General features: G+C 43.7%; 2 protein-coding genes across 5 annotated transcripts in view; one reads left to right on the forward strand and one right to left on the reverse strand.

Annotated features, from left to right (window-relative positions):
• The window catches only part of LOC135394520 (rab proteins geranylgeranyltransferase component A 1-like), a 216,146-nt gene that overhangs the window by 147,790 nt on the left and 55,419 nt on the right, over positions 1-12,937 (forward strand). The window lies entirely within an intron of this gene.
• LOC135394517 (coronin-7-like) overlaps positions 1-12,937 on the reverse strand; it is a 37,443-nt gene that overhangs the window by 21,810 nt on the left and 2,696 nt on the right. For all 4 annotated transcript variants that reach the window (XM_064625294.1, XM_064625291.1, XM_064625292.1 and 1 more), the window contains 9 exons: positions 12,431-12,620; positions 11,584-11,708; positions 11,119-11,205; positions 9,425-9,507; positions 7,669-7,723; positions 5,666-5,723; positions 2,472-2,617; positions 401-496; positions 116-343 (listed from right to left, as the gene is read on the reverse strand). In XM_064625294.1, the coding sequence (XP_064481364.1) occupies positions 116-343; positions 401-496; positions 2,472-2,617; positions 5,666-5,723; positions 7,669-7,723; positions 9,425-9,507; positions 11,119-11,205; positions 11,584-11,708; positions 12,431-12,620 (1,068 nt within the window). The remainder of the gene's footprint in view (positions 1-115; positions 344-400; positions 497-2,471; positions 2,618-5,665; positions 5,724-7,668; positions 7,724-9,424; positions 9,508-11,118; positions 11,206-11,583; positions 11,709-12,430; positions 12,621-12,937) is intronic.

The raw sequence follows: 12,937 nt of genomic DNA on the forward strand, positions 1-12,937 counted from the left end.
TTGTATTGTTAACAATCGTTGCACAAGCCTTGCCTTTTCATGTGGAGAAATCAGACTCTGTGCTACACATTCAAGATATCCAACTGATCAGTGCAAAGCCATTAGTCGGACTCACCTTCTCCAGCTTCTCAGGCCTATCACCCTTCTCGGAAACCACCTGCTTGCTCTTCTCATCATCCAGACTTCTGATGCACGCCTCCGAATTTGCAACATTGATTTCTTTCAAGACACGTTCGTCTTTGATGCTCATGCCGCCCACAACTCCAGAGCCCAGCTTGTGGTTCAGGCGTACCAGACCCTCTTTTGGCCGCTTTTCAGGATCGAGGCTCACCTTAGAGATCACCTGCTCAACGAGAAAAGAAAGGCTGAGGTACCATCCAGTGGGCCCAGTGTGGCTTACCCTCGCACTCTTTTTTTCTAACCAGTCAGAGACAGTGATAGTTGGACTCGCTGGTTGAGTGTCCGGAAATATGTCTGCATGGAAGTCTCGGTAAGTCTGCAATAAGAAAAAGCCATTACTGCTTTTACTGCTGCTGCCTTAGCAAACATGGTCAATATAATATCAGTGATTAGTGTTTTTAGACAGATAGATAAATCAATTGCCAGATCAATCAATCAATGCAAGAGTTGTGCCACTGCCACTGCCGTACTCTTTTGGGTGCATGGGAGGAAGGGCCTGATTGGATTTAGGCCTATACAGCACACATTGTCGAACACTGCTTAAAATAGCAATCACCTTGTACACAAGAAAATGCCTATTTAATATAAGATCTGAATACCCCTGCTGGGTATAGAAGACATGACCTCAATGAGAAACCAGACAGCCAATTCGTTCAACGTGTACAAGCCGACTATTTCTCATTGACTGAATTGTGTGGCAAAGACCACATCCACAAAATAAGGAACCAATTGAACAAAGTGGTTTAATGGGTGTCAATGAGAAACGCCAATTTCCAATTGATTCAATGAGATCCAGCATGTTGTGCATTACAGATTACACCAATACAAAAAACGACAAGCAAGTCAGAGGAACTGGCATAATGGATATCAATGAGAAACTGCTTTCCAATAGATTTAATGAGATCCATCATGTTGCGTGGCCACCAATACAATAAGTGAAAAGCCAGTTGTTGAGGAAATGGGTGTAGCGGGGACCAACAGTACATGATACAATACGGGAAGATCGCCGTACATCTGAGAAGAAAATGAGGAACCAATTCGAGGAATTTGTCCAATTCAAACAAATGAAATTCCAGATTACGCACTGTGTCAAGAACTATTGCACTCAAACAAATGAAAATTCAATGAAAATCTGAAATTAAAATTTGTTCTGAACAAATCAATTGAGCACGCCGTTGCCTGATGTCGCCAAGGCTGGCAGCTGGCCGAGCAAAGGCAAAGCAGGGCACGTTGTAACACGTTTTCCACACCGTACCACGGCAACACACAGTGGCTCGTCCGCATTGAAAATAGTTAGTTATTTCAAATGTTTGTGAATATTTGCTCAAAAGTACACATGCCATGGAAACTTCGTATTACCCCTCTTACTTGAACCTATAGTTTTTTGCATTCCGTGCAACATTGCACTGCCTGTGAGTGGAAGCGTTTTCGTCAGTCGCCAACGGATTCACGAGTCTGTTACCAAACGCCAAAACATGGGGAAGCGGGTGTTGGATCGCAAGCAATTGGCACTGTTGGGGATTTGTTTTCAGGACTTTAGCCATTTTTTAAGGCATGTAGTCGATGTGTTAGACATTTCCGTTTTTTCTACGCTTTTACCCCTGCTCGCAGACGAATATGAGCCTTGAGCCAAGCGAGCAAGACATGCAGTAAGATCGCTATGCACAGCGCTGTGCACAACAGTATGAATATATTTTGTGCCTACGTCACACTGACAGTGTAGCAGTGTCTTTTGATATGGTATTTCTTGAAGGTTAGGCTTGTACGAGGCGGCAGGCAAGGGCGTAGTATGCAGACGACAGGCAAAGTATGCGCAATAAGTTTGTGCTAACGTCATCTTAAGCTAAACTACAATCTGTCTGTGTTTGTCCTGCAGCATGACCAATTTCGTAAAGCAGGCTTCGCGTCATGCAGGGAAGCGTCAGGTGAAGCCCACCTTCCGGAGGTGTCGTTCGTATTCGGCGAATAGTCGAATATCTGGAAACCCCAATATTGGGTATTCGATTCGCGAATCAAATACTTAGTGATTGATATTCGATTCGAATTCGAGATCTCTAATATCTGCACACCCCTAAAAATAAGATTCCGCGAAGTTCTGTGCCAAACGAAGGATTTCGCAATTAATTCTGAATTCCGCAAAATTTCGCGAAAACTGAGGGCCTTAATGATTTAACATTGTAATAAAATTTGCATCAGGTCATGATCTGGTCAGGTTTCACAAGGACATTAGATTTGTTGAACAACTGGATGTCAAATACCAAACAAAATGAGAGTTGACAAACGATTGCTACCTTTCGTGGGACTTGGTATGAAACAGGCACAATGCAATCCTGCCCCAAGAGCAAAACCCTGTTCACTTCTCCGTCCATCACCTTCAGTGCTCGTTTTGGCACTAGTCCTGCTCCCTTCGTCTGAACCTCTCCCATATACTTGGAGGCTAAAGTGAAAAGAAGGAGAACATTAATAAGGACAAAGTACAGGAAAGACAAAATACAAGACGTTAGACAAAGAGTTCATATAGAGAGGAAATGGCACACATAAAACGATTCACTGTTCAGGAATGTCTTAGCATTTTCGATCCAGGCCAATAAAAATAATGCCTCCATTTTTTACAAGGACCTGTCTTTTGGTCATCAAGATTGCTTCAAAAAGATAAATTTGCTGCTATTGTCTTCTTATCGATCTGGAAGGTATGCAAAGTTCAAGTTTGAAAAAAGGAATACGTATGTACAGTCATGTCTCGCTTATCCGGAGTTCAGATATCCGGAAAACTCGTTATCCGCACTACATTACACAGAACGAACCTGCTACCATTGGATTTTCTGCCACCATGCCAATGCACGAACAATGCGTAAGAGGGGCGCGTCCACATTCGAGTAGACGGACCTTAGGGGCACCCTCCCCCATGCAGCTTTAACGAAGGGGATGAGATCGTGATCAGGGTGTCGGAGCGAACCGAAAACCGGAACCAAAAACCGAAAAAAAACACGCTATTTTGGTGCGAACCGGAACGGAATCGAAACCGTATACGTTTTTTTCGCTCAGGAGGGAAACCGAAAAATATATTTAACGGTTTTCGGTCCAAGAAAAAACTTCGCCGGTTTGGACTACAGATAAGCGAATGAAACAGACGTCGTGTGCTCTGAAGTCATGTCATGGATACTATACGAGGGTTACGGTTACGGTGGAATGTATGTCGGTATAGTATGACCCTTAGGCTCCCTTTGTAATGGTTTATAGTTCGCGCACGCAGACAGACTTCGAGGTACATGTGACTCTCTAGCAATGTGCAGTAGTGTTCGTTTTAATTTGATCCCCCCAAACCCTCCTCAACTAAACAGCGACCCAAGGGGGTTGCATAATGGCTTTTTTATCGGTAATGTCGCGCAACGCGTCCCTTGTTTGAGAGCAGCTAAGTTGAATACATTTACGTATACGCGAGGGCAAACCCGTGCAAAGTGGCAACTCTTTTGTGGACAGGACACGAAGAAAATAAAACAGAGCCGTCGAGCGCGCTTGTTAATGAATGTTTTCTTCGATTTGCGTCGTACTCGTGCGGTGGTGCTTGCTGGCTAGACAGTAGCAACAGACATTCGGATGGGACACAATCGCTCTAACCCAGCAAGAAAGTACTTTACGTAAGACATCACGACAAACAAGTCCGTTTGTAACATGCGCTTCAATAAAGGAGAAAGCCCATTTGAACAGACAGTAACCTACAGGAACCAGGAGCTACCAATTTCACAGCTGTCTATTGGTATTAAATACCGTGTATGCGGAATAAACGGGTTTATATTTTGTAACATTGATTTTTTTTGTGGGGATGAATATTCCAAGCAGAAGCGGAACCGGTTAAAAACCGGTATGAACCGTTATTTTTTTGCTCCGGAGCAGAACCGGTACCGGATCGTTTATGATGTAACCGGAACGAAAAACGTTTCGGTTCGACACCCTGATCGTGATTCATGTCTTCTGGGAGACCACTGACCCGTCCATCCACAAGAAAAACACGCAACAAGGGCACAATCCAATCTTACTAGAGCACTAGAACCGACCTCCTTTGACTTATATACCATGCCGAACCCGGAATCTGCATCACTGATTTACCGCACAAATCAATCGCGTCATATTGCCCGCAACTTATCTGGATTGGATTTCGTGTTAGCACCGCGAAGCAACTGTGGCTATGAGCAGTGTACAGATGTGGACAGATGGAGAGAGGACAGCAGGAAGGAGTGGAGGACAGGGGGGTTAGTACGCGTCCTGGGCCGACATCAGAAGGAACTGTGCAGACATTCGCCTGTGAAGTCTTCGGAAAACCCAGGGAAAACCTCAGACAGCACAGCCGGTGGTATAGGATTCGAACCCACTGCCTCCCAGTCTTCAGCATGACCTTGGTGCACCAACGATCAACGTCATGCCGCTGGCACCCGCAGCTTTCTGCAAGTGTGGCTTGTCTGGCGGAAAATTTTCGGAATGTTCCAAAAAATGGTTACTGCGGCTTATCTGTGGTGCGGCTTATACGCGTGAAATTGCGGTAACTGGATGTGATCCTGAAGTTCAGAATATGTCGAGGTAGTACATTACTTTCTGCGGATGCTAGTTCGGGAAATGCCTCAAAAGTTGCAAAGTTAGTAAAGCATCAAGATGATGGTCAGCACGACAAGACAGAAAACAAAGTAATAATAAAATAGAATAGAATGATAGTATTAAAACAAGAAGCACTAATGCGAGAGCACATTCTTGTGAAAGATCACAACTTAGTTTTACACACAGCCTTCTGCCATGATATTGGGCATCCACAAAGCCTATAGCCAGAAGATAACAAGTCTGCTTAAGTGAACACTTCGTGCCCAGCTGGCAAAATAAAAATATAGACAGATTACAAGTGCAGTGCAAACTGCATTAAACTACACTGAGGACACCTCATAATTATCCTCTTGGCAACTGCAGAAAAATTACTACTCTCTCTACATAGCACTTGGTGGCAGGGTACATGTTGCTTAGGCACGCTGTCTTCCACCAGGGACATTAAACAAGGCATGATAAAGAACCCTCAGGTGAGCAAAAATAATCCACAGACCAACCACTGTAGCGTCTCACATGACCACAGTTGTGTTATGATGTAAAGGCTGCGATGTAAAGCTACATAGTCCTAGGTAACATTACATCACTAAAAGCACACACTCTGTTCGCAAGAGCAAAAAAGATAATGTTCATGAGCGACAGCACGCCCTACTACAAATGAACACCTTATTACACAAAATAACGTGCCAGTAACTTTTGCTTTGAACAAGGTATACGTACAACAGCATTAGAGCCAGTCTGCTTAATACAATGAAGATGCAAAAGCCTGCTGCCAGGGAGCCCATTGCCTGGACCAACATGACTGGACTGTGAGCAGCAGCAGTAAACAGTCTCCACGGTACTTCCACTTTTTCTCACTGCACTGCTTTCGTACATAAAGTCTACTTATACTACTTACCTTCATTGAGGAATGGCTCCTTGAATGTTACTTCCCAGAAGTTGACAGTGATATCACCCTGAAAACGAATGCACAGCAATGAGCTAGGGGTGTGTGAATAGGGCTGCCACCAGGTCGGTATTATACCAGCACGGCCGGTTATTTGCTCGCTCTGCATGTTGCCGGTAGGAAGGTGATACCGGCAGCCTTTTGCCGGTATTTGTGGCTCAGGACCTTCCATAGGGGCTTTTACGGGGTTTTCTCTTTCCACTACAGCTCGAATAAAGCTGGAGCACAGACCCAACTCCGCAGTCACCAGCCGTTTTCTTAGTTATTTATTATTATCATTGTTATTAAATAAGTTGTGTTCGGAGGGTACAAGATCTGTGGTTATGCAAAGCTTTTGGTGGTTGTGTCGAGTCAGCTAGAACTTCGGCCGTATACAACCATCATGAGATCTCCGGCTGCATAGAAGGGTTTGTCTGCTCGATGAGTTTTTCGAAGTAAGTGGCAGTCGAATCTGGTTGCTCCAATACGATCCAGTTAGCGTTCATGACTGTTTATAGCAATTTCTAGCATCAATGATCCAGCCACACACAGGAACACGTGTTTCCTCGTACAGTAGAATCTCGATGATACGATCACGGATTATACGAATTTCGGGATGATACGAATTCTTTTCCGGTCCCGGCCGGAATGCCTATTCTTCCCATGTATTAGAGTTCGGATGATACGAACGTGTTATCTTGCCTTTACAGATGATACGAATGAGCCGAGGATGCGACAGAGGTCGTTCCCCCGTGACGCGAGAACGCGCGAGTCATGCTGCTGCGTCTTTCGAAACGGGAGGGCGATCCTCACCACGAACTCCCTTACATCATGTAGCGCAATGCAAGCAGTGACTTTCCTTTTGGTGGTGGTGGTGAAGATAAGATCAAAGCGATTGAACGCCCGGGAACCTTATCACCTTATCTCTGTTTTGACTCTTTTACCCCCCTCGCAACAATAAACCGCGAAGCTGTGTGACATCGCTCTGGCGGAAAACAGCGACCAGAACACGTGGAGGGAACATATCAGGACAACTTGTGGCAACATTACGCGTCACCATTCCGCAAGTCGGCTTCACCTAACGCCTGCTTGCTTTAGGAGAAGCTCGCTTTACACCACTGTCGCGCGACTCGCGGGTGAAAAGCACGTGCTACGTCTTTTGAATCATCTCGCGTATTTGGGCAGCATTGAGACACAAAGTAGACGGAGACACAAAAGCGTTACAACCGACCTCTTTCATTGACAGTAACGCAAAAAGGAACAGTCACTGTCTATTTTCTTGCCTCAATTTTTATTTTGGTTTAATTCGTTTGATACGAAATTCGGATGATACAAATTTTTTCCGCGACCCCGTGAGATTCGTATCATCGAGATTCTACTGTATTATCATCAGCGAGCACGCTCTCTCTCTCTTCACTACGAAAGGTAGCAACCCTATGTGTGAATGTTTGAAAGCCAAATGTGTCAAAGCTGAATGAAACTGATGCTTATAAATATTAAAGAACTCCGGCTGTTTGCAGGTAAAACACATGGCTATGGGAAGGGTGCTGCACATGAGGTGCCAGCATCAAGCCTGATCACATTTGTAAGAGTTTGTCGTCTGTCTGCAGGATACAGTTGCAACAGTAGGCATCAAATCTCAACCATTAATCTCTCTACTAACAGTGAAACAATTAAGTTTTTTTTTTTTTTTCAGAAACAGAAGCAAATACAAAACCAAACATCAAGTATAGAATATTTTCTCAAATATTTGATATTCAGTTTCATATTCTCTTCTGTTTCTTTTGAAAGCAAACTATTCAGTGTTGCAGACCGCACTGCAAGAGAACTGGGCAGTCATTATGACTGATAAACAGTTGAAATCTTTTTTCCAGATCCAATAGAAAGGAGAGGAGGAAACCATTTCTGACATTATAGGATACCTCAGAAGTTGGCCACCTTATATATTGTCAAAGAATGGTAAAATAAGTAAGTACCTTTGCAACCAAGAAAAGCATGTTGGTGTCCGGATCATACAGTGGAATGAAGACACTGTGAAGAGATCAAATAAGACATGGGATCACGAGAACTCAGAAACTGAGTCAAATCAGTCTGGCAAAAAGTCAATATCTGGTATATACATAAAATTAGGCCATATAACCACATTTTGATAATCACAGAAATACATAGGGAGGCATCAACTCTGAAAGATGAGGCGATTCACAACGTGAACCCATGCACAAGAATGGCGAAATGAAACCAACTCCCAACAGTGATTGCACATGTGCATGCAACAACCAGCGTGCGCCGCTGCTGTTGCGTCGTTCTGTACCGTAGAAGTTTTATTCATGCATCGATGCGTTCTATATGAATTTCTCACATAAAATTTCAGCAATTTATTGTGTACGTTTTGCTAGTGGAGACTCGTTAACAAGAGCGGATCCGGACAACGCGCATCCTGCGGGACTGGCGAGCAACGTCAAGAAATCGTTTGCGGACGCGCTTGATGATTTTGCCGTGACGCTGACGTCACGAGCAGGGAAAGCTCAAATATTCGCGAATATCTCAAATATTCGAAGATATTAAATTTATTTGAAAGCCACGAATATAAAATCGTCAAATCGGATCGGAGAACTGAAAGTATTCGATTCATATTCGAAATGTCGAATATTTGCACAGCACCAGTAACTATGGTAATGCAATATGTCCAGGCATGGTCATATAGGTGTCTCCATTTTTCACTAATCTCATTCCATTGACAACTGTTTAACTGATTGACTGATTGAATCTGAGTGTCCCTTTGTTCAGATATATGACTGTAGAAAGCAGTTTTAGGGCATAATGAAAAGCAAGCCTGCTAGACATTAGCGAATACTGCTTTAGGTAATTACATTTTTTTTGCACGCACGTACTGTGAACATACTTCTTTTATTATTTGTTTACTGATACACAACTCAAATTATCGCCCAGTGATTAGTCATTTTTGTATACCCAGCTGATGATGATTGTAATCCAGCAAAACTACCTGACTTCAAAGTTATGTTGAGATTCTAGTGCCATGCGAATATTCAAATTTTTGTAACTTCGAATCGAATACTTAGATGTTCGATTCCAATTCTGAACCAAATACGAATTTCGGTATTCCCGAATTGCGAATCAAATGAAATAACTCTTCCATACCAAATATATTCAAATAGTTGCAGGAACAAAAATCAATGCAAGAACAAACAATTCATCTACAGCAAAAGTGCACTAGTAGACTCATCCCATCCCTTTCCTCAAGTCAAAAGAAGGTGGCACAGCACTCTGTTTCGTCCTCGAATGCACCACCTTCTGAATGCATACTGACAGAGGCACTTTGGCACTTATATACTGCTGCAAATTAAAATATATCTGTTCTCCGCTAATGTTTCCTGTATGTTTGAACTTTATTTTCGCTCGGCCTATGCGTGCAAATCGTTCCATTTTGCAACTATTCGCTTCGGTTCTACAGTTATTCGCTTCGTATTCGAATATCCAAATCGGCTAATCCCTTCGTGTTCACTCCGGTTTTCAAACCACAATTCGCACAATTAAACCACAATTCGCACGGGTCTATGCGATTTCTATTTCAAAAGCTAGAGGGAGCTGACATCAATGCCTTGCTCATGCAAGTATTTTTTGCCCTGCGACTGTGTAAACTGTCAAAATTTGCCACTTCTATTGGTTCCCTAAACATCCGGCATGAAACACCTGCCAGGTGACAGCGCTTACCCCATTGCACTTTCTCCCGTGGTGCTGGCACATTGGACATTGAACTTGCGGACGTCACGCAAGGACACTTCCCTTTCACGGGCCTACAGGAAAAAGATTGAACGCCAATGTCAATAACTCCATTAGACTAGTAGAACACTGGTACCGTAAGTACATGCTGCATTATAAACACAGCTTGAAGTTTTCACGTTTAACCTGATTCTTCCCCGAATTGAAGGTTGCCTCTTTAGGGTTAAACCTGATTTTTACCCAGCAAATATCTCTCACTGAGAAGTCTGTAGGAATGCACACTAACTTGCTTGGCAACAAACGCAGTTACATCACCATTTGTACCGAACCAGTTCAGTTAGTTTGAGTAACTGAGCCCGATTTCTCCCCAAATTTAGTGTACTAGAAGTTTTTCCACCCGAATTTGCATGAATTGAGAAGCACATGTTTATTTACCCAATTTTTACTCCCTGAATTTAGAAAAAAAAATTCCCAAAAACTTCAGGCTTTAATTATAAAGCAAATAGTTTTCTTAAAAGTGGTTTCTCAAAAGTTGCATAGCAGTTCACTACAGATAATTTATTTATTTGTGACTATTTAATAATTTTTTGTCTTAATAAGTGCTTTGCTGTCTGGGCTTTTGCATAGCATAGCAAGCACACTCATAGCAGAAAATTTTGGTAGCTACTCCCTGCACACATCTGTGCTGCCAACAAAAATATCGGAGCCCAGAGCTGCTACAACAAGCAAGATTTTCTCCTTAAATGGATTCTGAGGCACAGTCCCTGGATTGCTTTATAGGAATTGTAGCAAAATTGGTGATGAGTAGAGATTTTTTAGAGCGCACTAGTTCAATAAGCTCCATTAGTAAAAATATTTTCTTGTGTCTACAATGTGTGTCTATAACACGGCTCTCACACTGCACAGAGAAGCCAGCAAAACCAAGGCTACGTTCCTTGTGCGCTCCACTTTATTATGAATCAGTAGAATCCTGCGCGGGTAGGAATTTTCTTATCCGCACCCGCCCGCAACCCGCAGGTGCAAGACCCGCACCTGCCCGCAACCCGCGTTTCTTTACCCAAGTGCCACCCCCCCCCCTTTCCAGAAGCCTTTCTTCTCAGCGTGTACTCGCCGACCAGACACTTGTTACTGATGTACTCGATGCTAACGTTACGAGCAGCCATCATTAGCTACGCGATCTCCGTTCACGGAACGCGCATTCCGAATGAGCATCGAACGACCAACCAAGATGACGTAATGCCCGGGCAATTCCACCCAGGGAGAGGGAAGAAGGGGTGCGCGGACACGCGCGGAGGAGTAAGGAAGGGTAGGCTCAGCCGAGAAACGGGGAACGGTGCACAAATGCTGGTCTCTATAGGAGAACTAGGACGTTTACCAGACAGTCAACCTGAACGGCGACTCGTGTATACCTGCCCACACCCGACCCGCAACCCGCTCCAATTACACCCGTGATTTTGTTTTTACGAGTGTTTCACGAGTGTTTTTACCCCTTGATTTGCATTATCGTCATGTAAGGTAAAACCTGAAAGCCCCCTGTAAACTTGGCAAACTGCCAATTCAGCCACCAAAACAGGAACTGAAGTGCACCTAGATCTGCACATTCAGCACGGCCATTCTACATCTTGTATTCATCTAAAATGTGAGAAGTACCAAGACAATAACTGCTGGGAATGATAAAGACTTACAGTCCCGAGCCCAGTTGATACAATGTAATCTGTGTTGCCCAGCCACACCACCCTGGAATCTCTGTTGTTGGAATGGCCATTCGCCTCCTGGAAGTGCACATAATTATGACACCTCTTGATATCACGTAGAAAGCATTAACAATATACAGGCAAAAGATCAGGACTACCAGCCTTGTGTTTGCACTCGAAGACGTAGGTAACCGAAACAGGTTAAACAAGCATTAGCGATCCTATCAAATCTACATGGCACAAAAATGCACTGAGACACCTGGTGGATGATCATGTGGGTTCTATACATACCCTAATACGTCAGAGAAAGAATTTAATCAGGTTTCTAGAAATGCAGCAAGCTATATGTTTTTCAGGCATATTGTGCCCATAGGAAAGGTTCTGATGTCCTCCCATAGACCTAGCTGCCCACACCACCACAGGAGTTCAAAGGCAACAGATACAGAGGACACTTACGAGACCTCCTGTAGATACACGTGGGTCCCAGATACGCAGCTTCTTATCTCGTCCTGAGCTGACAACTTGGCTACCGTCACCTTTCCAGCTCAGGCTCTGTACCACTTCAGTGTGCTTATTGTTAGCTGAAAAAGCAGGGTTTTGCTTATACACTGTGTAACAATGCTTTTAAGCATATTTTTTGGCACAGTTGCGTGGTAGTGGGAAGTGGAAAAAGCAGCAAAGCTGCGCCCAGCCTTCCCAGCAGCACAGTACAACTGTATGCACTATGTTGCATCAAAAACGTTACATGCGCAGTACATTACAAATAGTGCCCATCCGCTCCTTGCACCACGCATGTGGAGCCAGCGTCGTATGTACCCTACCGGCGCTGCGCAAAATGTTGGGTAGTAAAGGGTGCGTATCCTCGCTTGCTTTGACTACACGATTTGACTGCGTTGTGGCTGTTCCTGCTCTACTTGGCCTTAGAAATAATAGCTAAAGTTGTTGGTTGTTGTTATGACACGGTTTATGGCTCATGAACTTCCTGGACAATTTTTTGGACAATGTACCACTGTCAAAGGGTCTAAAAAACTAAGAAACAAGAATGCACACAAACAACGTTTCAAGTCTAGTATTGGCCATGCCTATGTATATCACAGAGGCTGTTTGCATGCATACTCCCTGGTTTCTTAGTGCAGTTTCTTTTCCCTTTTTTCACTGTGCAAAATAACAAGTTATCAAAATTGTGATGATGCTCACTTGTCCCAGTGATATCGCTACACTGAGCTTCTGCAGTTAACCGCGACGTACATGTCACTGTTCGGCACAAAGCTACTTCTCTGAGACATCACAGAAAAAGACGTACAATTAATGGCTGTCTGGCTGACTAGATCCCACAGCTGAAGCAAACGGTCCGTGGCAGATGCCAGCACGCAGTCAACTGCTGGGTTGAAAACCACATTTTCCACGCGTGATCGGCCAGCTTGCAGCACCATCTCTGCATTCTGAACTCCATTCGCCGGTACCCCTTCTTCTGGAATGCGCCATATTTTTACCTGCACCACAGAAAGCTCTCTATATAAAAAAGGAGAAGGGCCATTACATATGTCGACCATCCAAGCAACCCTATGACAAAAATATCGAACACCACAGATGGAAATAGGATTTCACTCATGTGTTTCACAACTCCTTGAGTGTTTGTGACAATTTTACTGCATTATTCTTAGTCTGTTATTTATTTGTTCTATTTCTGTGTAGGTGTGTTGTGCGTGTATGCACTATGGCAGCATTACCTCTCAATTGTAATTACTCTGATTAAATTATGTTTGATTATAAAAAAAACACTTTGTTCACGAAAATTTCTTTTGGCAAG

The sequence above is a fragment of the Ornithodoros turicata genome, chromosome 5, assembly GCF_037126465.1.
Source record: "Ornithodoros turicata isolate Travis chromosome 5, ASM3712646v1, whole genome shotgun sequence".
NCBI classification, from domain to species: domain Eukaryota; kingdom Metazoa; phylum Arthropoda; class Arachnida; order Ixodida; family Argasidae; genus Ornithodoros; species Ornithodoros turicata.